The sequence below is a fragment of the Aquarana catesbeiana genome, linkage group LG04 (genome assembly GCF_042186555.1).
Source record: "Aquarana catesbeiana isolate 2022-GZ linkage group LG04, ASM4218655v1, whole genome shotgun sequence".
Taxonomy (NCBI): Eukaryota; Metazoa; Chordata; class Amphibia; order Anura; family Ranidae; genus Aquarana; species Aquarana catesbeiana.
The window spans coordinates 372,910,037-372,934,384 of NC_133327.1; the positions used below are offsets into that span (position 1 = coordinate 372,910,037).

Sequence of the window (24,348 nt, forward strand, 5' to 3'; positions counted from 1 at the left end):
CTAATGAGACCAATTATCACAGTACATACAGGGAAAATCATGGCAACCACAGCTCCACAGATAACCAAAGATGGGCAATCCCAGAAAAGAGCATCTGAAAAGGTAAGTTGCAATTTTTAAAATACTTTTTAAAATTAAGCTTTGTGAATGTGAATATGTAACACTTAAAGCGTAATTGAGCCAAAAATCAAATGTGTAATATATTGTAGCTTACTAATCAGTAGTAGTGATGGCTGAATCAGGTTTTCACCTGGTAATCTAGCCAAAAACACACCTCCTGTATTACAGTGCCCCCATTCCTGCACATTTAGAAAAAGTTACAGCAAACCTTTTATATTTTCCTTTTGGGGTAAAGGTTTTTACATAAATAAAAGCTGACCATTGTCATTGGTAAATGGCTTTTCTCATTCCTGTAAATAAGACACGTTTGCAGGAAAGCTTGTTCTTTGAAAAAACAACAGACTTACAAGATGGACCACTAGATAAGTATAGAAGAAAGCAAGCCTTAAAAGAGAAAAACAAATACAGTCAGATATCTAAGAATTGGTAAGCTGCAATATAATAAATGTTTTTCTTTTGGGTTTAATTCCGCTTTAAGTAGGTGCTATTCCAATTTGTCTGAAAATGCACTTTAGAGGATTTGTCAGGGGGATAAAAGATAAACTATTTTGTGTTCAGCTGCTATGGCACTAGCATTGTATCATGGGTGTTTTTGGTTTACTTAATAGGATATTGCTGAGCAAAACGTAAATAGCTTTTCAGGGTAAGGCCAGTTACCATACAGGGCAGGTTCCAAGTGCGAGTGGACTGGAAACATTTTGGCAGGCTTGGGTAATTGTAGCAATCCCATGTGGGAGACCTTGGGGTGAGCAGACTTGGGCTATTCTAATGCTAAACAAGAGTGTACAGTGTCAATGAGGGTCGCAATGATATCCCTTTAACCACTTGCTGACAGGGCACTTAAACCCCCCTCCTATCCAGACCAATTTTTCAGCGCTGACGCACTTTGAATGACAATTGCGCGGTCAAACAACACTGTATCCAAATGAAATTTTTATCATTTTTTCACCACAAATAGAGCTTTCTTTTGGTGGTATTTGATCACCTCTGCAGTTTTTATTTTTTTGTTAAAAAAAAAAGTAAATACTGGGCGTGGCCTGGAAAGGAATGGAGTAGGACGCTTGCAGTGAGTGCTCCGCTCGTCCATACTCCTGCAACACCATCCTGCTTCCATCCTTACGATCCTGCCTTAAATCTACATCCCAACAGGCTTGCCATCTCCTCCGCCTGGCCCCTGGAGCTATTTGGCCGTTTTGGGCGCCATCCGCGGCCGCGATCGCCGGATCTCACCGCTCCGGGGCTGCCTCTAGGAAAGACCGCGGCTTCGGCCTACATCTCGGAGCGGCGGCCATTTTACTGCACCCGGCGGCGGCTCCCTCACATCTCCCTGCTACACCTTGCTCCCCTGAGACTGCTCTCTCCCAGCCTCGGCCACCGGACTACCTCTGGACACTGCCACAACGATTTTATACCCTGCAGCAGTTGGTGGGATAGCCTGAGGCTCCGGCCTGGTCCCTGGAGCAGCGGCCATCTTGCTACACCCAGAGACTGCCTTACAAGTTTCCCTGGCCTGCTCAGCTCCCCAGAAACTGATGTCTGCCTGCCCTGACCACAAGAGCTTCTTCAGCAGCTAAGGTAGTACCCTCTCCTTCAGTGACAACCAGTGAGACGTGTGCAGCTTTGGGCCTGGTCCCTGGATAGGCGACCATCTTGCTTCACCCACAGTAAGTCTATGCAAGTGCTGCAAGAATACTTGATCCCCCTGAGCCCGATTTTCTCCATACTACAAACACCTACTCTCACACTCATCTACAACTTATAGTCCCTATTGGGCCACCTGTGGGCTGCGGCGGGAGGGGATCATCGAGAACTCGGCCCTGTGGGCAGCGGCCACATTGGTGCACCCCGGAACTCCTCTGACCACCTTTGGACCATGTCTCCAACGAAAAAGGCTTCCGAGACTACTGACAAACTTGCCAAATACCGTCGCCTTGAGGAGGACCAACAGGCTAAGGGTTCCCCCGGTCCATCCCCAGACACGGAACAATCCACGGCAGACACAAACAAAGTACTCAACGCTATTGCCCTATGCCAGACCACGCTCACCACCAAAATTGAAGAAGTCAAAATCGATGTGTCTCTTATCCGACAAGACCTCTCTGCCTTGCGGGACCGTGTGGCGGAGACAGAGACCCGTATTAGTAGAGCGGAAGATATATTGCACCCCCTCCAACATACTACTGACGAGGTCCGCCGCCAACTCCAACAGATCAGTGCAAAACAGGACGACATGGAGAATCGCCTCCGGAGATGTAATCTCCGATTTATCGGCCTCCCTGAGAACGCCGAGGGCAACGACGCGGCAAGTTTTCTTGAAAACCTTCTAACATCCACCTTTGGCAGAGATGCATTCTCAGTAATGTTTGCGGTGGAAAGGGCTCATCGAATCCCTACCCGTCCTCCTCCTCCAGGGGCTCCACCGCGTACCCTGATAGCGAAGTTCCTTAACTTCAGGGACCGCGACAAGATCCTCCGCCTGACCAGAGAGAAGGGGAATATCCCCCATACCAATACACATGTGGCCGTGTTTCCGGACTTTTCCAATGAAGTACAACGACAAAGATCCAAATTTCAGGATGTTAAACGACGACTCCGAGTGCTGCACCTCAAATACGCTATGCTGTATCCTGCAAAGCTCCGTGTCGAGTGTGAGGGCCGAACCCATTTTTTTGAAGACCCTGAATTAGCATCCGCTTGGATTGACCAGAGGGACCATCGAGACTGAATATACCACCTTACTTATAAGCTGTGAGTACTTTGGCCCCCCCCTTCCTACTCACTGACTCGTGATCCCCATTTCCCCTTTACATGCGAGATGCCTGTAGAGATCAGTAGATTGAACGATACTAATGACTCTGTTAACTACTTATTCATCAACCTGATGGCAAGCGGAGCCTCCCCCCTGCACAGCTGTAATGACGCTGCACTTTTGCGGCCCCTACACCCCATGCACTTCTCAGAGAAGAAGTCGCCCCCCTAGTGTTTCTGTGAATCTTTTCATTCCACATTTGTTTGACGGTTTTTTTTTCCTTTTTGTTTTCTTTCTTGTCCTCATGGGTATCTATGCTCCTTCGAAATTAAGTCCCTTGCCTCCAACGGGTCCTAAACGTTGGATGTCCCCTGTTGATACCTGGTTACGGGATATTATGTCCATGCCAAGTTTGGGAGGCATTGGACTGGGAGGGAGGGAAAATGTTGTTGTTGTTATTTTTCTCACACCACCATTTTTGCAACTGCTAATTTATGCTAAAGGTACTATGTTATTATCATACATGCACTGTCATTATTGGTTATCACTGTGTTTTATACTGTCTGATGTGGCTATATCTGCTCTGCTGGTCCTGGTCCAACTGTGGTCCACCATATACACCCTTTTTCCGCCATGACTTCTCTGAAGTTCCTAACATGGAATGTTAGAGGCCTGCGTAATAAGATTAAGCGCACAGCCGCCCTGACATTCCTTAAATCCCAACAGGCCGACATTATTACGCTAGTTGAGACCCACATTACGGGCCACCTACAATCCTCTCTTAAAAAACCTTGGATTGGGTGGGCATATCACGCCACCCATACCTCTTACTCTAGAGGTGTGTCAGTCCTGATCGCCAAAAGGGTTCCGTTTGACCTAATACTGCTCCAGACGGACCAGCAGGGCAGATATGTATTTATACACGCCGCTATTAATGGATCCCCTATCCTGATACTAGCCTGCTATATCCCCCCTCCATACAACTCACTTGTGATAAAGGAGGGCTTAGCCTTTATGGCACAATACACCTCCGTACCGGCAGCGTGGATGGGGGACTTTAATATGACCCTCATTCCCACTCTAGACCGAATGGGCACACCAGACCCCCCCCTAGACCCGCCGACCCATACCAGACTGCACCGAATACTGACTGACTTCGCTCTTGTAGACACTTGGCGCCACAAGCACCCACACTCTAAAGTCTTTTCCTGTTTCTCAGCCAGCCATAACACAATGTCACGAATTGATTTTATTATAATTTCACAGACCCTGACGCCTAAACTAGAAGATGCAGGCTTTGCTCCGAGAATACTATCGGATCACGCACCCTACTGGATTAGAATCCAGCTCCTGAAGGCCCCCCCTGCCCCTGTTTGGCGGTTAAACCCGTTTTGGCTGACTGCCCTGCAGGACCAGGATGATATCCCCACGGAACTACAATACTATTTTGCAGCCAATGGGGAGTCTGCCGCACATGATGTAGTGTGGGAGACGTTCAAACTTCACGCTCGCTCCCTGCTCTCCACACGTATTAACAGACTTAAGCGATCATCGCAACTTATTGTCCAACAGGTCACAGAACACTTACAGGTGCTGGAGGAGGCGTTCCACCGGGACCCCTCGCCTAGTACTGCCAACAATCTCAAGATTCAGACACGGCAGGTCTCCCAATTGCATATTGAGAAGGCCAAGCAGCGCAACTTTTTCTGTAGGCAAAGGATATTTGAATATGGAGAAAGATCGGGCAAACTGCTTGCATATCTTGCTCACTTAGATTTGCGACCCCCGGTGGTGGTGTCGTTGACCGACCCCGGGGGAAACGACATCACTGATCCGCAACAAGTAGCGGAGGAATTCGCAAGATTTTATCGTGCACTTTACACCTCCCGGGTCACTCACACTCCCCAAGATACCAAAGACTACTTAGAGAGAATTAAATTCCCTAGGTTGACTGATGTACAACGTGAACTTTTAGAAGCTCCCATTACTAGGGAAGATATCTCTGAGGCTATCTCCTGTTTGGCTGCATCTAAGGCTCCAGGGTCAGACGGCTTACCACTTGAATTCTACGCCACCTACTCTGAAATTTTAACCCCTAAACTTCATGATTTATATAAATCTATATTTGATACGGGAATCCTACCCCTCTCTATGAGAGAAGCCCAAATTGTAGTAATCCCTAAGCCTGGTAAGGACCCCAAATACCCGGAATCATATAGACCCATCTCCTTACTACAGGTCGACATTAAAATACTCGCCAAGATTCTAGCCTCCCGCCTTAATCAAGTCATTCTTTCCCTGATTCACCCTGATCAGACAGGCTTCATGCCAGGGAAGAACACTGCTATGAATATCCGCCGGCTATTTATGAATCTCCAGGGCTCCCACGACGAAGTTGGCTCGAGGGTCGTGGTGGCTCTAGACGCCGCCAAGGCTTTCGACTCAGTGGAATGGAACTACCTATGGGAGTGCCTCTCGAGATTTGGACTTGGCCCCAATTTTATCCGCTGGGTTCAACTCCTGTATCAGTCCCCGAAGGCAAAGGTGCTCGTAAATGGCTGGCTCTCTGATCAATTCTCACTAGAGAGAGGGACCCGACAAGGCTGCCCCCTCTCCCCCATGCTGTATGCATTGGCTGTGGAACCGCTGGCCAACCTTGTTCGTGCGGACACAAATATCAGAGGCCTCAAGATAGGGAATCTGGAAGAAAAGATTGGGATGTACGCAGACGATACGCTCCTCTATTTAGCCGACTCTGGTCCCTCCCTCATTGCAGCCCTCCACTCCATAGAGCAAATTGGCAGTCACTCGGGCCTAAGTATTAATTGGTCCAAATCCCAGATCCTCCCGATTGACCATTTCCCCCCTTCACTCACATCCCCCCCTCTGACGCTCTCAAGGGTTTCTGTAATTAAGTACCTCGGAGTGCAAGTTACTAGATCACTTACAGACTACACACTCTTGAATATTGAACCCCTGTACACTCTGATCAAGACTAAGACACAAAATTGGGCTCGACTACCCCTGGGTGTCATGGGACGCATCAGTCTAGTCAAAATGATACTTCTCCCAAAAATACTTTATCTGGTGTGGCACGCTCCCCTATATATACCACAAAAATTTTTCAAAACAATTGAGTCTATTCTTAATTCGTTTATATGGGGACACAGCAGACACAAATTATCTTGGAGAATACTTAAGAACCCAGTGACATTGGGAGGAGCTGCCCTTCCAGATTTTCAGGACTATTATCTTGCCTCCCAACTGTCCCATTTCTATCATTTTGACAAGAGCGAGCTACCAAGATACCAACTACTACTCTGTGAACACCCTGATAACCCAGCTCACACCCCACTTCAGTCAGTCCTTAAGGCCCCATCGACAGGGCATACCCCCCAACACAAAGCGGGCATGTTGACACATCATCGGAGGGTGTGGCGGTTGGCACTTCAGAAACTTGGGACCCCACAGGTTCACTCCCACACCCCCCTATGGTTCAACACACGCCTGCCTGAGCTGTTGTCTATCCCAGACCCTACGGTTTGGATATGCAACGGGATCTTGTACATACACCAGATCATGACCACCACAGGACTTAAAACATTCCAAATGTTAAAAGACGAATTCTCACTTCCCAATCACCTCCTTTTCAGGTACTTACAACTCCGCCATGCTATACAAACTCAGTTTGCTGGTTCTAACCCATCCCTTACAGTCCCCTCCATAGTTGACACGATCACAGGTGCTGAGCCTGCCAAACTAATCTCCACTCTTTACTCCGCTATCCGTCTTCCAGACTCCACAGCCTTGGCCTATGGTGCTAAGACTAAATGGGAGGCGGACGTTGGATTGATTGAGGATGAGGACTGGGACGAGATCTTGGAAGACGCGAAAAAAGTCTCCCCTAAACTGTCAGACCGCCTAACACAATTGTATATTATACATAGGACATATTTGACCCCTCAGAGGTTAGCGCGTTTCAAACCCATGTATAATCCAGGTTGCCGTTTATGTGACCACACCCCAGGCTCTTTCTACCACCTTATATGGTCCTGCCCAACTATCCAAGCATACTGGATACAAGTGATTCGCTTCCTACACGACCAGATGGGCTCTCCGGCTACTCTAGACCCTAAGATGTGTCTACTCGGTTTGCTACCTGAATTAGACACTGACAAACCCCTCCGTACCTTTCTACATGAAACACTATTCTTGGCGAGAAAAGCGATAGCCCGCAATTGGATGCAGGCCCTACCCCCTACAATACAGTGCTGGAAAAAAGAAATTAACGACACTCTCCCATATAAGAAACTGATTTATATACATAGAGGATGCCCACATAAATACGAGCAGGTCTGGAACAGATGGTTAGAAGACGGTGAAACATGTACTTGAAACGTTGTTATGTTCATCTCTTATTTTCCCCTCTCCTCTCCCCCATTCTTTTTTCTTTTTTGTTTTTTTCTTCCCCCTTCTTCTCTATGGTGTACTGGCTTCATGTCCGGTGGATATTCCACTCTATATTACGTGGATAATTTAATGTGTTCATGTATGTACTACTGATTTTGCCATGTTGGCATATATTATTTTTATGTACCAAGCATATATTTTCTTAATAAAGTTGTTTTTTTTTTTCCAATTAAAAAAAAAAAAAAAAAAGTAAATACTGAATTTAAAAAAAAAAATAAAATTTTTTTTTATAAAAAATTTAAAACAGGTCATTTTTCTCCTTCATTGATGTACGCTGATGAGGCGGCAGTGATGGGCACTGATAGGCGGCAGTGATGGGCACTGATGGGTGGCAGTGATGGGCAGCACTGCTAGGTGGCACTGATTGGCACTACAGGTGGGCATTGATAGGTGGCACTTGTGGGCATTGATAGGTGGCACTTGTGGGCACTGTTAGGTGGCACTGTGGGCACTGTTAGCTGGCACTGTGGGCACTGTTAGCTGGCACTATTAGGTGGCACTGATGAGGCAGATGTGCCTCTTCCACTTGGGGACCGATGTCCCTCACATTTGAGCCGATGATCGGCTTTTTTTTCTACTCAGGCTGTCAGCGTGAGTAGAAAAAAAAAATGATTACCGATCTTTTGTTTACATCATGTGATCAGCTGTCATTGGCTGACAGCTGATCACATGGTAAGGGGCCGGGACCGGCCCCTTACTTAGATCGGTGATCACCTGAGTCTCAGTGACTCGGTGATCACAGGGCACGCGCAGGGAGCGTGCACAGGGGTGGCCGTCATATGACGGCCTCCCGGGAATTCAGGTCCGCGCTGTGGCCGTCATTCGGCCATAGCGCGGATGTGAGATGGTTAAGCTTGAATGAAATTTCAGTGTGCATGCCAAGAGGTGTATTTACAAAATCTGCTGCTGTGGAAAGGGAAGCACCCTGTGTCAGGCACTGTAGAGTGTCGCATCTAGGGATGCTCTCCAGTAGTGTACTGCGGTGGGAGCCTTGGATTACCGCAGGCTGGGAGAAAAAAATTCTGTGTAGGAAAATATGTACACAAGTTCAGTGAAGCTGCCGAGATCAAGGCCACACAGGACCAGACTGAGGACAAAAAAAAAAACCACACCAAATTTAAAGTCCGGTGACTCCTATCCACTGCTCCTCAGTGACCAGAGCATAGGAGTGCCAGCAACATCGGGCAGATTTACAGGGTGCAAGCCTAGCACTCATTGTTGCCCTGGATCTGTACAGAACCTGCGCCCATGCAGGATCCAGTGCTGGAACTAACATTACAAACATGCTCCACCTCTTCATGCAAGCAGAATCTAAGTATGGTAAGATCTGGGCTTCAACACCCATGTTGTTAAAACTAGTTACTTAGAGGAAGAAATAGAAGGCCCTAAGACAGCAGGTCTGGCCTACTGGGAAGAGGCCAGGAATCACCTCCTTGTAGTCTGTATACATCTCCATACCAGGTTCTTCTAAAGCAGTTTGGTGCAGTGAGAATCACTGGCTTCTTCTCTTGCTCTATTCTGTAGAGTAGGCTAGGTAGAATTCGTACTAGAGGGAGGACACAGATTAGCCCAAATTAGACCAGGGGAATGCCAAAGAATTTATTCAATACCAGTGGTAGAGGATTCCTTTGCCCTGGCCACAGACAGAGGTAACTTTATTGTTGAATCTGTAGGCAAGGATATCCACATCAGGGTTCCCCATCTGTGACAGCTGAGGTAAATCATCTTCCAGTTGCCCATTCCTGGGATGCGGGCAGCAGATTACACTGAACAGTGAGTCTTCGTCATGGTAGTGACCATCTTCCACTACAAAGCATTGATGAGGCGGATGAATGGGAATTTGCAGATAGGCATCTTGGATGTCTATGGGTGCCAGTTATTGCCCTTTTTTCAGAGATGCAATAACTGATTCCATGCAAAATTTTGGAATTTGACATTTTTGTTGAGGGATTTTAGGTGCAGAATGGGATGAATGCACTCCGTGGGTTTTGATACTGTTAACAAATTTGAAGAGAATCCTTTGAACCTGTCTTGTGGGGGGACCGACACAACTATTTCCTGGAGACAAAAGATGGTTCAGGGCATTCTGCAAATCTATCTCCATCAGCGTGAGGAAACAAAAACCGATAACTGGAGTGTGTTTACAACCTGTGATCAGCTGTCATTGGCTGACAGCTGATCACCTGGTAAAGGGCTGCTGTGATTGGCCCTTTACTCTGATCTGTGGTCAGCTGAGTCCGAAGGACACTGCGATCATACAGCATGGTGAGTGGGCAGCGTGATCATGGGAAGACATCCAGGTACCTCCTCCTGGCAAAGCAAGCCCACGCTGTAGCTGTCTTTTGCCTACAGCGCGGGCATGAGGTAGTTAAAAGTAGGGATGCACCGAAACATATCGGCCGAAAATGGCCCTTTTGGCAAAAAGCCGAAAGAGAATTCTTGCCGATACTAGCGCCGAAAATCGCGCATGCGCAGTAGAGGTGGCAGAACCAGCGGGGGACGTCACTCGTTGTGTGGGCGGCGTGCACGGTCCTCGCGGTTAAGACGCCACAACACCGCACTCGTAAGCACGTTCCCTACTGAGACGCTGGCACCTTCCCTGCGAATGCTCCTCGTGCTTGTGAGACGCTGCTGGGACCCGAGAGACGCTGCTGGGACCCGAGAGACGCTGCTGGGACCCGAGAGACAGTACTGGGAAGCGAGAGACAGTACTGGGAAGTGAGAGACAGTAGTGGGAAGCGAGAGATGGCTTCATAGAGGGCTGCACATAGCATCCTCAAGTACAAGAGTGGGCACTGTCACTCCTGGATGGCTACCATTACTATTCGCCGGTGAGCATTGCTGCTTTTGCCTTCTTAAACTGAAAGAAACAAACTAGTCATTTTATTTCTTGATTATTTTAGTATAGTACTAGTACTGACTATTTAAAATGACTGTGTGTCTGCACTGCAGTACATCTGATCTGACTTGTAGCAAGAAAAATTATATAATTGAACTGACTGATTAAATATGATTTGAAATGGAATGTAATGGATTGCAAATTGCAAGCTATTTTTTTTTAGCTATTCTGTAGTATACAGTATAAAATTCATGCGCTTGCTGTTATTGAATGTGTCACTTTGACAGCGTAGTAAAAGTTATACAGTACTGACATGACAGCAAGTTCATGAATTTTTTAAAGATGACAGTATGCAATAAATATTATATTGCATACATAATATATTATTAATTATTTATTGCATACTGTCATGTTTAAAAAATTAATGCGCTTGCTGTCATGTCAGTGTCGTATAACTTATAATACTACGGTGAGACAAAGTGACAAATTTTATTCAATGACAACAAGGCGCATGAAGTATACTATAGAATAGCTCAAAAAAATAAAATAGCATGCAATTGCAATTCATTCCATTTCAATTAAAATTTATTCAGTTCAATTATATTTTTTTGGTACAAAAAAAAAAGATTGGTTAGTTTTTATTTTATTTAAAGCTGCCTCCTGGGGTTTAGCTTTTTAATTTTGAGTTCGTCCTTTTTTTTTAACCCCCCCCTCAGATTTCACTCCCACTATAAATCATTCTATATTATTCTATGTTACCAGCAAAGGTGGACCATGTCTGCAGTGTGGAAATATTTTAAAGTTTCTGATAAAGACCCCAAATTTGCAATCTGTACTCTTTGCCCAACAGAAATTTCAAGAGGGGGTACAGTGCCAAAGAATTTTTCAACAACAGGTTTGATACACCACCTGAAAACACGTCATCCAGTTCAGCATTCTGATTACAAGAAAACAGCGCCACTTTCAAAAAGTGCCTCAGGCTTAACACCATCTATGGCCACAGTGTTTGAAAAGGTTAAAAAATATGCAAGTGACCATCCCAAAGCTCATGCCATTACAGCTAAAATTATGGAATTTATTGCATTAGACAACCAGCCATTCTCTGTTGTGGAGGACATTGGATTCCGTGGGCTCATGCAACATATTGAGCCATGTTACTCACTACCAAGCAGACGCTACTTTGCAGATACCAGTCTACATTAATTGTTTAGCAGTGTTAGAAAACACGTTCAGGAGCTCATGACTACCAACATCATAGCTATCAGTTTTACTACCGACATTTGGAGTTCAGATGTCAGTCCAACGAGCATGCTCAACCTGACAGCGCAGTGGATAGATGACAAATTTCAATTGCAAAACATCCTACTTGACGCGCGTGAGTTTGTTGGATCACATACTGCAGCAGCAATATCTGATGCTTTAAAAACCATGCTTGACACTTGGCACATTGAGAAATCTAAAGTGCATTTGATTGTCCGAGATAATGCGCGGAACATGGCAAAGGCAATGGAGGACAGTGAACTTCAAAGCATACCGTGCATGGCACATATGCTACAATTGGCCGTGAATGAAGGATTGCTGAGTCAGCGCACCATATCTGATATCGTATCACAAGGAAGAAAAACTGTGGGTCACTTTAAGCATTCTCCGCTTGCTTATTCCAGATTACAAGCTTTGCAGATGCAGTTTAGAATGGCACCAAAATGACTGCAGCAAGATGTAGCCACTCGTTGGAACAGCACCTACTATATGCTACAAAGTCTTTTTGAACAAAAGCGTGTTTTAGCTGCATACATTGCAGATTACGAGCTGCCAGCAACACTGAGTGCATATCAGTGGACGTTAGTTGAAAATAGTTTGTCTCTTCTATCTCCATTTGAACAGTTAACAAAAGAAATAAGCTCAGCTAATGCTTCCATTGCTGAAGTTATCCCCTTGATTGCTGCACTGAAGCGTCTGCTTGGAAAAGAGGTAGAAACAGACCATGTTGTGAAAACGGCTAAAACCACTCTACTGGAGGCCATAACCAACCAGTTTGAAGACACAGAGTCCAACCCTCTGTACTGCATTGCAACAGTTCTAGATCCTCGATTTAAAGAGCATTACTTTAATGTGGAGAAAAAGCAGCGTGCACGGGAAAGGATACTGGCAAAAAAAGAAGGTGGTGGAAGCATCTAGTGAAGGAGTTTCGAGGTGTCGCACAGAGGAAAGTGAGAAACGGTCGCATACAAGTGAAGAGGAACACACTCCCTCCATATCTGATATGTTTGAAGAAATTTTACACGAATGCACCCCAATCCATAGCGGTGCCACAACAAGTGCAGCTACCCAACAGCTGGACATTTATTTAGCTGAACAGCCTATTGCCAGAAGCGACAATCCACTTGAGTACTGGCACATCAACAAAGAACGTTTTCCCTTGCTTGCACGCAGATATTTATCTGCCCCAAGCACCAGTACAGAGAGTGAGAGACTATTCAGTCTAGCATCTCATATTCTTGATGAGAAGAGAAACCGTCTCTCCTGTGAGAAAGCTGAACAGCTTTTGTTCTTAAAACGAAATCTGCCACTTTTACTGAAATAGATTTAAAAATCCGTAGCATAGACCAATTCATTTACCATGTTGAACATAGTAAATGAATTGGTATTGTGGTCTGTGCTATTGGACAATTGGAACATACAACATAGTATGACTACCTAGTATGTTCCAATTGTCTAGTTGTGCCATTTGTTGGTTGTTCATTGTAGTTGTTCTACAGTTTTTTGCACTTCAATTTAAGAGAGAACTCCAGCTTTTGATTAACTACTGTACCATATAGTCTGTTGTTGTTGGGCTAAAGTTAAACTATGTCTCTCCCTAAGCTGTCAGCCGCTGTTTGTGAAAAATGCAAAACTGTATCTTCTGTATCTGTGGCTGTCTACATACTACAGTACTATACAGCACTGGGTTCCGGGTATGGGCGGTGACTTCCATAAACACAGACTAGTCTACATTGCTTGCTGTGATTGGCTGAGCACCGCTGCTGTAGACTAGTCTGTCTTCCACTTCCAGGATGTCTCTGCCCATACCCGGGGCCGGAACACAGTGCGGTCTACTTTATGACTAGTATGTATCTAACCCGCAGCTACATACATACACTTTTATAATCGCACATCCAGCCGCTGACACCTTAGGGAGAGAACTTGGGGAAAAAAACTACTAGTTATCATTTAAGTTGAAAGAAAATAATACAAATTTTATTATAGCATAGCAGATAGCACTGTACTATGTTATATTTACAGAAACTGTGAAACAGAATAACGGCCTTCTGCCATATTTCCGTTATGGTTAGTTGAGAGAGTTGTTCTTTAAAGTACTACTTACATGTATAGTTTGTTCTGTTGTTGGGCCAAACGATATCATTGTCTCTCCCTAAGCTGTCAGCCTGCTGCATGTGCAAAACTGTATATTCTGCATCTGTGGCTGTCTACATACTACAGTACCGCACTGTGTTCTGGGTATGGGCGGTGACTTCCATAAACACAGACTAGTCTACATTGCTTGCTGTGATTGGCTGAGCACTGCTGCTGTAGACTAGTCTGTGTTCCAGGATGTCTCCGCCCATACCCGGGGCCGGAACACAGTGCGGTCTACTGTATGACTATGTATGTAACCCGCAGCTACATAAATACACTTATTGCACATCCAGCCGCTGAAACCTTAGGGAGAGAGAACTGAATTACTACTTCTGATGTAAGTTGGAAATTAATAAAATATAAAAAAAAGTCAGTCTTTGGCATTTTTATATTATTATTATATTAATATTAAATAATTATTATTAATATTATATATTATTATTTATTTTTATATGCCCGTTTTATTTGGTATGGTGGTGCAATGTGCACTGACTGCAGTCTTATTTTATTTTATTTTTATCTTCTGTGTCCACTGTCCAATTTTATGTGGGTTACTTTTTATTAAAGTACTTTTGGACATTACTGGATTGTAGTATTCTTTTCTTCATAAAATTAATGATTAAGTTGAATATAAATAATATAACGAATACGAATGTAACACAATTTTGTATATCCAATAATTTTTTTGGGTAATAGATAAAAAAAAAGCCTATTTCGGTTTCGGTGCTGTTTCGGTATCGGTTTTCGGGATCAAGGAAGATTTATTTTCGGTATCGGTTTCGGCCACAAAAAAACCCATTCGGTGCATCCCTAGTTAGAAGTGTGCTACCAGGAGTGTGATGTATCACCTGGTCATCCGCTGGAGAATGAGGTCTGAGTGGTTGAGTTTTACCACCAAGTTGGAAAAGTTAACACTGAAGTGAATATATTCCAAACATAGCCTTGTTTTTTACAGCAACAGTCAGAAATACAGGGTGATCCTATCTTACCTGTCCAGGACACTGGGCCCTATATAGAGTCCAGGCTTCACCCATCATAATGGGCATACCCATTGGAGGGGTCTTTAGGGTCTGTGTTGCATAGGAATGGACCTGTATAGCCCCTGTGGCTAGCTACACGAGTTACACAAAGTGCCGAGGTACGTATTCATGCAGGATCCAGTGCCTGGAAAAGCATTACAGGCTGTCCCCACTGGGTGGGGTCTGGGTCTCGATTCCCTGGGTTTTACAGGTTACAGTAATCTGGAAGCACTGCATCTTTTTGCTAGATTAGAAGACAGCAAAGTGTTGATTGAAGTATCCATGGGTAAAATAAAAATGTATTTAAGCTAAGAGTGATTCCTCTGTAAGGGAGGCCATCACCTTAGGACAGTAGCAAAAATCTGAGGAGTCATGGCATGGGGTGGAGTTATAGAGGAGGCACCCAAGGGCATGTCCTCAAAAGCTTTTCCAGTGTCCAATCACCTAAAGGTTTAAGCCTATAAACCAATGATTCATGAATACACAACCTGTATCCTGTACTGTACAACTAAGATATTATATTTTAACATACATGTTTGGTTGTGCAATGCTGAGCCAGGATTACCATTAAATAATGCATGCCCACAACTCTATGTAGTATCTCAATCATTGGCAAGGAAAAAATATCTGCTTAACATCCCTTTTGAAAGTTGACCTTTACTCTTCAGGGGTCTTATACCACCTTTTTGGGCTATGAAAAACAGTCAATGTTTAACCATCCCTTTCCACAGGGTCACACACTATTACTGCAAGTATTTCATATACTTTCATTGTTGATGAACGTTAATATACAATCAAAATGTGTCTATGATAACAAAGGAAAAGAAAGCTTTAAAATGACATGTCACTGTTCAGATACCTTCTCAAACTTTAGTTTGACTGGTTTTGGATTTGTGGCAGTGACTGCTTCAGCAATTTCTTGACCAATCTTGAAGGACTGTTCTTTGGTAGCCCCTTTAAGCAGCACAAACATGCTAGAAAAACAAAAAAGTACATATAAAAATATATTGCAGGACACACTCGGTTTCACTTGAAAGGCAAGTCAACAGTGTATTTTAAAGGAGTAGTTTGGGGTACTTAAAAAAAAAACAAACATCCATACTCGCTGTGATGCTGCAGCTGTCCCCCCACTGGCTCTAAGACCGAGAACTGATTGATCACATGACCACTCATTGCTCAGGTCTTTGTCTTTTCGGAGTGCAGAGCAGTGACTGTCAGTCACCGCTCTCTGCTCTGTCTCTCCAGTGCTCAGCAGGTGCAGCAGGATTCCGCTCTCAGCTGTGGGCTGAGAGCTGGAGCCAGCTGCTAGCCAGCTGGGTGGATCTCAAAAGTATGTTTGGTATCCTTCCAGAGCCTGGAGCAGCTCTAATAGGTCAGCTGAAAGCAGGCTTTAGCCCCCTGTCGGCTGCTTCTGGATTACAGGAGTTCAAAAGTATGTATGTAACCCAAGAGAGAAGTATGGTCAAAAAAGCTTTGCCATACTTCTCTTGTAATATAAAAACCTGACAGTAATTCTCTGTCCCACACTACCCTAGACAAAACAGCTGCAACTTCAATGTAATGGTTTTTTTAATGGCATTTTAGTTATACTTCTGTGTATGATTTTACGTACATAACATTTAAGCAACAATAGAACAAAATTACTCTCATCAGGTTTGCACTAACACCAATCCTAATTCCCACCACTTGGATAACTCAACAGGAAGATATATGTACAAACATCTAGTTTTAATCTTCAAGCCTTGGCTGCCACACCTCCAAATTTAGCTGAGAATTCCAAACTTATATATACTCACCTGCCACATTATTAGGTACATCTTGCTAGTACTGGGTTGGACCCCCTTTTGCCTTCAGAACTGCCTCAATTCTTCATAGCATAGATTCAACAGGGTTTTGGAAACATTCTTTAGAGATTTTGGTTCATATTGACATGCTAGCATCACACAGTTGCTGCAGATTTGTCGGCTACACATCTATGATGCAAATCTCCTGATCCACCACATACCAAAAGGTGACTGTGGAGGCATTGGAATACAGTGAACTCATTGTCACGTTCAAGAAATCAGTTTGAGATGATTTGAGCTTTGTGACACGGTGCATTATCCTCCTGGAAGTAGCCATCAGAAGATGGGTACACTGTAGTCATAAAAGGGTGGACATGGTCAGCAATAATACTGGTAGGCTGTGGCGTCTAAACAATGCTCAACTAGTACTAAGGCGCCAAAGTGTGCCAAGAAAATATCCCCCACACCATTACACCACCATCACCAGGATGCTTTAATGTTGTTTATGCCAATTACTGACTCTACCATCTGAAAGTCGAGCTCCACCCAAAAGGGGATGCTCCACTTAGCACAGGCGAGCTAGCAGCCCCAGTGCCGGGTTTGGGCACTCACAAATGTAAGCAGCCTTTTGGCTTTTTTTTGTATGTTTTACTCTCCTAATAGAATTACGCTATGGATCTCTATTGTGTTTTCCATCTATCCCATGTCTCCGGGGAGGAAGTTCCTTTTACATCTCCAGTCCACATATGCAAGCAGGCATTATCCTGCCAAAGTGGTATTTGACTTTCTTTTTAAGTAAAGAGGTCAAATTTATCTGGTAAGCAGATTAATTTTTCAGCACACATTGGGTGTCGTTTATGGTGTTGGTGAAGGATTTCACTCTATTTTGTTGCAAGATTGTTTTACACAGAAGAATTTTTCTTTTATTCAGACTACTATGAACTGTTTGGGACTACACAATTTTTTTTACTACGATTGTTTGAGTATATCGTGTCAATTTTTTCATTGTGTGTTTTTTTTACACTGTGCACATGTACATGATTATTCAGGTTTATATTGTTGCTTCTGAATTAATTAGCCACTTCATAGCACCCTCTATATATTACACAAAACCCTAGAGATGGTTGTGCGTGAAAATCCCAATAGATCAGCAGTTTTTGAAATACTCAGACCAGCCCGTCTGGCCCCAGCAACCATGCCAAAGTCAAAGTCACTTAAATCACCCTTTCTTCCCCATTCTGATTGAACTTTAGCAAGTCAACTTCACCACGTCTAGATGCCTAAATGCACTGAGTTGCTGCCATGTGATTGGCAGATTTGCGATTTGTGTTACCAAGCAATTGAACAGGCATAACTAATAAAATGGCCAGTAAATGTATATCTGATTTTAATTGGTATTTTAATGTTAGTCATAATGCTTTCAATATTAATTTTTTAAGGGGTCTTTCAAGATTTTTATAGGATAAAAACGACGATGGAGGGAGTGTATCTTTTCTAATGAAGACCAGATTCCCCACTGTGCTGACCTTACCTGTTTCTTACTTACTAAGGAGATCATCATATTCAAATTGTGAAACCTTGAACAGGGTGTTAAGCAGGGAAGCCAAAAGCTATGCCCTGCAGTTGTGGAGAGTAGCCAAATCTATGCCCAATATTAATTCTACAATTTGATACCTTGCCTCTCCATGTACTTTACACTAGGCAGTAAATGAACCTGTGCAGAAAGTACTGCCAGCAAATTAGCTTTTCAATCAATAAAAATAGTCTGGCTCTAATAGGCTGCACTTCATGGGAAACTGACTTCACTTTTGTGTGGTTCAACATCTCTAAAACTTGATCACCTGGGAATAACCTTAAAATTGTTGCATATTCCTGTAAAAGAGGTATGGATGTCAAAAGTCTAAGCTACAAAATATGACTTATTTGTAGAAGGAAAGGGCTGTTCGTAGAACTGGCCTTGTACCATAGATCAGAAAAAACTGATACCTGTCAGTGTCACCATACACCACTCTGGCTCCCCACTTCTTGGTACTATTGACAAGCTTTATAGCACGCTCCAAGGTCTCCCGAGCTTTGTGGACAATACTGTCTCCGACCTATTAACAAACATTGCATATGTCAGTTACGCATAAGAATTCCAGCCTATGTGCATCATAACATAAAAATTTATGTTTCTTAAGCTGCAACATTTTTTCTTACAACTGTTTAAGAGTAACAGAGTTAATGGCCAATTTACACCCATGTGTACACATGGGTGTGATCAGGCCTTTATATGTTCTCTTTGAAAACACACTTAACTACAGGGCATAGATGTGAAGCAGATACAGGGGGTAGAATAGGATTTGTACTTGAAATGCATTTCAGGCAATATAACTCATTTTTTACTGAAAGAAAAACAAACATTAAAAAGGTTCTTACACAAATCGTTGCCAAAACAAATGTAAGAACTGTGAAAATGACAAAGCAGCTCAATGAACATAGTATAAAAAGGCAGAAAAAAAATATACAGTACACAAGACATTGTTATAAGTGATGAAGAGCATCTGTCCCTTGAAACACATTAGCAGGCAAGTCTCGATGCCAGGGTCGTATTGATGCCCAACCTTACAAGGGCTACCCTGCCACTTGGGGCTGGTCTATATTTCTGTATTAACTTTTGGCTATTGTGGTTTGCATTAATTACTTTTTCCCTTTTCAGTAAAATTTTATCTGGTAATGCACTAGGCCTTTGTGCCCTTTTGTTTTCTCTTTATGTCATTTACCTCTACACATGGCATTCTTCCAGAGAAGTTAGCTGCAGTGTAGCCAAATGTTACATTGGCTATTAATTTCAGACCAAGTTGACGGGCATCAAGCATACGTGTAAGGCCTTTGTCATGTTTGTAGTCTTTCATAGACTGCTTCACCATTATCCTGGTGTTCAAAATCTCCTCAAGCATTCGTGGCAGCACCCCTTTTCTGACAGAGGCCTAAAATAAATAAAAAAAAAGTAGTGAATACACTGAAAGCAATATAGAGAAGCTGCATTTCAGTTAAATGTTTTATCAAGCCAATATACCTTTACACAGATGAATGTGGGGGAGACCTGGGAAACAATTCTTATGTACTGTCAAAATTTGACAGTAATCGTGAAATAGCTTTTGCTCCTAAATTTGCTGTACCCCCACTAAATGTTTGTCCTTAACTAAAGTGTAGATAACATTTAAAAATTTTTAATAAATAAAGAGAAACCAACATACGATGAAATGACGGGTGCTCTTACCTTTACAAAAGCAATCCCATTAGGAGATATTGTGATATCATGTCGAAGCTGATGCAACAGGTCTGGAGGAACACACAAAGATGTGCATCCAAATTTGAAGTCTTCACACCTGGAAAACACATTATAACACAATTGCCTCAGATGGTTCCGTTTACAGCCAGAAGCTGTAGACAAATACAAAAACAGCAATCTCACAGAAAACCATGAATGCTGTAAAACCTTATTTTTCTTTAAAACCATGGCAAGAAGTATATTCAAATCTTTGTCATCCATAGCTTTAATATTTTTAGTATTAAGGGAAATATCCACTCTTGTAAAAATCAAACTTCAGTTGGCACTAATCCAACAAGCTTTTCTGTATCCTAACCAGAAAGGATAAAACATTTTTACCACTTATGTACCACACTGCGCAGTACGTAGAACTGTGAATATCATATGAGTGAGGTTACAACAATCAAATGATCAGAAGCTATCAGCCTCAGGGTCTTAGCACATATGGCCAGCCTAATATTTATGCTTACATTATTCATTTATTTCTGCAACACAAACATACACAGAAGCAAACAAGCACAGTCCTTACTTCCCCAGGTTCTCCATGTTCCCCAGGCATGTAGAGTAGCAGTAGTTGTATGCAATCACTATGGAGGGATACAAAGACTGGAAATCTAGAACCAAAATAGAGTTGCTGTAGAATTTTGACTCCGGCTCCATTACAAGTGGGATACATTGAGGGGCTCTCATCTGAGCACGTTGCTGGATACTGGGCGTTACAGGGATGTAATTCATTGGCTTAGCAATACGCAGCATCACTGACTCTACTCGGTACTATGGAAATAAAAAATATATATATTTTCATATATGTAGCTTTTCTGGAATATGAACACTTTCTGATTAATAAGGAAAACAAAAAAATACGTCCAAACTTACACCACCACTTACGCTGGCAAATCGCTGACGATTTCCTAAGATCTGAGCTCAATGAGAATGAATGGGCTCTGGTGTTAGGGATGGGCAAGTAAATACACGTATACTTTATACCATTGTACAACCCCCCTACTGTATTACTCAATATGAACATGCATGTGCCTGTATTCCACTATGCTAGTTTTTCCCTGTATAGTTGTGTGCCTCTGTACTTGGTTCTTGTAGTTTGTGATGTCTATGTGACAATGTAAAAACAAAAGACACAGCCCTCATTCAATAATGCAATGTATGGTGCCCAAACGATATATTGGCAGGTCTCCGCAGTCACGTGAAAGATGTAGTGCTTCTACATATGAGAACATTGCTACTTGTAAAACTAGGTAAACAGAGCTTTGGCAACACTGGGAGGACAGATATTGGAAGTAACTCTTCAACACCATATGCTGTCAAATATTTTTCTCCTGTGCTGTCCGATATGGCATTGTATTGAGACCAAAAGTTCAATTCTATTGGCAGACACTTTAAATTCCTTGAAAAGAAGACCTTGGGTAAGCTAAAACTTATGGGGCACCAACAAAAATATAAAATAAAAAAAATGATGCATTCTAGTTGATAGAGAAGCATTTTTTCTTGGATGCTTTCTAATATGAATGATGCTGGGGAATGAGAAGGATTGAGAAGCCGCAAATACATAATTGTTTTGGTCACCACTGGCTGCAGCAAAATAAGGAATTTTGAATTACCTGTAAATTCCATGTCTTGGAGTACAGTGCAGGACACAGGCTGGATATTCAAATACCCTGGATTATAGGCTGCTACCTTCTGTGATTGCACACTGGCAAAATCTTTGTCCAACACGCCCCTATATCCTACATCCTCCTATAACTCCACCCTACACCACAAGTCCTCAATTAGTTAGCAAGCAATGCAGAGTAACACAGGAACAGAGGCGCAGGTAGCCAGCGGTGTCCTACACTGTACTCCAAGATATGGAATTTATGTGCAAGCCAAAATTCCTTTATCTTGATCATATACTACAGAACACAGGCTGGACAGTCATAAACCCTTGGATATCCCCAAACAGTGAAACAAAGAGGTTGGCAACATTTTGGCAAATAGAACAGTGCCAACAGGCCCAAGAAATCAGACAAACAAGGGTCAAAGAGTGCAGCTATAAAAACCTTGCGGCTGAAGGCTGCATCCACAGGACATCTATCTAGAGAAAGTAAGAGCTGGAGACTGAGTGGCAGCTTTACAAAGCTGGGCGACAGATGCACTATTTAAGAAAGCTTTTGAAACCCCAACTGAACTGGTGGAGTTAGCTTTTAAAAGGTACTGGAGGTACCTAATCTTTTAGAGCATAAGCCCCCCACAACGAACTGTCTTATCCACCTAGCAATATTGGATTAAGAAGTAGAGCTAAGGTAAGCTAAGGTATTACCAAGATTACACTGATCTAAATGAACTGCTTATATTATTATAGTAGAAGGCAGGGAAGCGTTGACTGAAAAAACTAAATAAAAAAGGGAAAATAAAGCAAACTAGGTAAGCATAGGGATAAGAGGTCCATCACTTAAGGATACTAGCAAAAAACGGAGGAGGGGTCTCGTTAGTGCAGTATACCTAGGGAGTGTACCCAGCAAAGCTTTTGCCAGTGTCCTATCACCTAAAGGGAGCAGACTATAATTCAGGGTTGTTTCCGGTACTGTACATTTAAGACAGCTCATTTTACACCCTGGTTCAAAGCATAATAAATAGGGATAGACTGGGTGGTTGCCAAGTCCTGAAAGATCCTTCCAAAGACAGCCAAGTGCTGACATTAGTAATGCTGGGACACCAGCAGAAAATGTGAATGCATTGAGAAAATGGGTGACAACAGAACTATCATGTTTCAGCAATGTCACTCATAGCCACAAGAGGCCTGGACAGGTCTACATCTAAGGCCCCTTTCACACATACAGACCGTTTCGTCCGTCTTTCATCCATCCATTGACGGATGAAAAATGGACATCAATGCATTACTATGGAAAAATAGATATAAATGGATGATCATCCGTTTACATCCATTTTCATCTGCTTTCAATTCGTTTTTTTGAATGGATGAAAGCCCGAATTTTCATCTGTTAAAAAAACAGAACGGAGGATAAACAGATGCAAGTGGACAAGTGGTCCGTTGTTGCACTGGTTGTTAGGAGCAACCATTCACTTGGGGGGGGGGGGGGGTTGTGGTAAAGAAATGCAAGAGAGGAGGAGAAGAGCATTATACACAGTGAGGGGGCAATCTCTACAGATAGGCTCACTCACTTGCTGACGCTGACTGTCATTGTTGGCTTGTAAATGTGATTTACAGCTTTTTTTTCCCTTTAGATTTTGGAGCTGTCATTTGGGGGGGTTTCGAGCGGAGAAAGGCAGGAGAGGTGAAGAGCAGTGTACACAGTGAGGGGGCAGTCTGTACAGACAGACTCCCTCACTTGCCGACGCTGTCATTGTTGGCTTTTGATGGAATTGACGGCTTTTTTTCTCTATACTTCATAGTATAAAGTATATAGAGACACTTCCTAGTCTCATGCCCGTGCAGTAAGCAAACTGTGGGTGCACATTGTTGTTGAGAAGTTGCCATAGGAATGGCAGCTTCTGTGGAAGTTCATGCTCTGTTATGGCAAAGTATCAACAGCATGGAACACAGAAACAGCCGAGGAAAGTGTACATACTATTCTTGTTCAAACAGGAAAGCAGCAAACAAAAGTATTTTATATTTTACCCTAATGTAACTGCATTTTTTTTCTTACCCAAACTGCAAACACCGAGGAGACAAGCCTCAGCTGCTGCAGCCAAGTCCTGTCACAGGATCTTTTCTCACACACAAATCCTGTGTGTCAAGGAACGGCAGACAGCTGCCTGGAGGCGGGGCCCAAGCAAGGAGAAATAATCTCCTATGCAGATAAGATAAGGAATGTGAATTTATCTAGGGAAGATTTTGCAGACTGGCCTAGGGGTGTAATAAGTGTACAGGGCTGAAATCTCCACATAAAAAGAGAGAGAAAGCAATCTTCCTTTCACTAGACTAGATGAAATTCTACTCCTCTGAAAGCACATGGATCTTTTCTGTCTCCTCCTATACCCGCCCTCACCCAAACCCCTCCAGCCTCCACCCAAACCCCTGTAGCCGACCTCAGCGTCTTCAGCTCGCCTGCGATTCCCCGTCCCCCTCCTCTGCCAGCTAACTCTCACAAGAGTGAATAAAAAAAAAAGAACAAACAAGCACTGCTGGGATATATGACATTTCTCTGCGGGGAGTCAGTGCAATGCAGGAAACTACGTTATAAAGCCTTGGACATTTTATCAGCAATGAAAGAGAAAGTATACAGAATAAGGCATTTAATGCCACAAAATTACAGTTTAGATTTCCAATGATTACACAGCAAGGGCAGAAGGTTCAATTAAAGGAAAGATGAAAAAATTACTAAAGTTCCACCTTAAAGTGTAAAGGCTGAATAAGTCAGACTTCAACAAAATGGCTGCCGCTTTATTAATATAGACCAAGGCAACATGGCTATGCGGTGCAAGTTTTTTCTGTGTGTTAATCATTAGAGCACTGCTGCCCTCTGGTGGCGATACATGGAATCCTATATATGGGTTAACTTTGCACACCGCTGTCCCCTAATGCCTCACAAAAAAAAGTCTATTCAGACCAGGGACTTGCAGTTGGGGGAGGCAGATGAGGCAGAGCCATGAACATAAAAAAAATCAAAATAAATAAAATCGAGCTTCGAGGATCGTAGCTC

General features: G+C 43.2%; 1 protein-coding gene across 2 annotated transcripts in view; it reads right to left on the minus strand.

The window, feature by feature from the left end:
• REV3L (REV3 like, DNA directed polymerase zeta catalytic subunit) overlaps positions 1-24,348 on the minus strand; it is a 312,168-nt gene that overhangs the window by 33,300 nt on the left and 254,520 nt on the right. For both annotated transcript variants that reach the window (XM_073627093.1, XM_073627094.1), the window contains 5 exons: positions 20,220-20,464; positions 19,640-19,748; positions 19,140-19,346; positions 18,364-18,473; positions 15,453-15,567 (listed from right to left, as the gene is read on the minus strand). In XM_073627093.1, the coding sequence (XP_073483194.1) occupies positions 15,453-15,567; positions 18,364-18,473; positions 19,140-19,346; positions 19,640-19,748; positions 20,220-20,464 (786 nt within the window). The remainder of the gene's footprint in view (positions 1-15,452; positions 15,568-18,363; positions 18,474-19,139; positions 19,347-19,639; positions 19,749-20,219; positions 20,465-24,348) is intronic.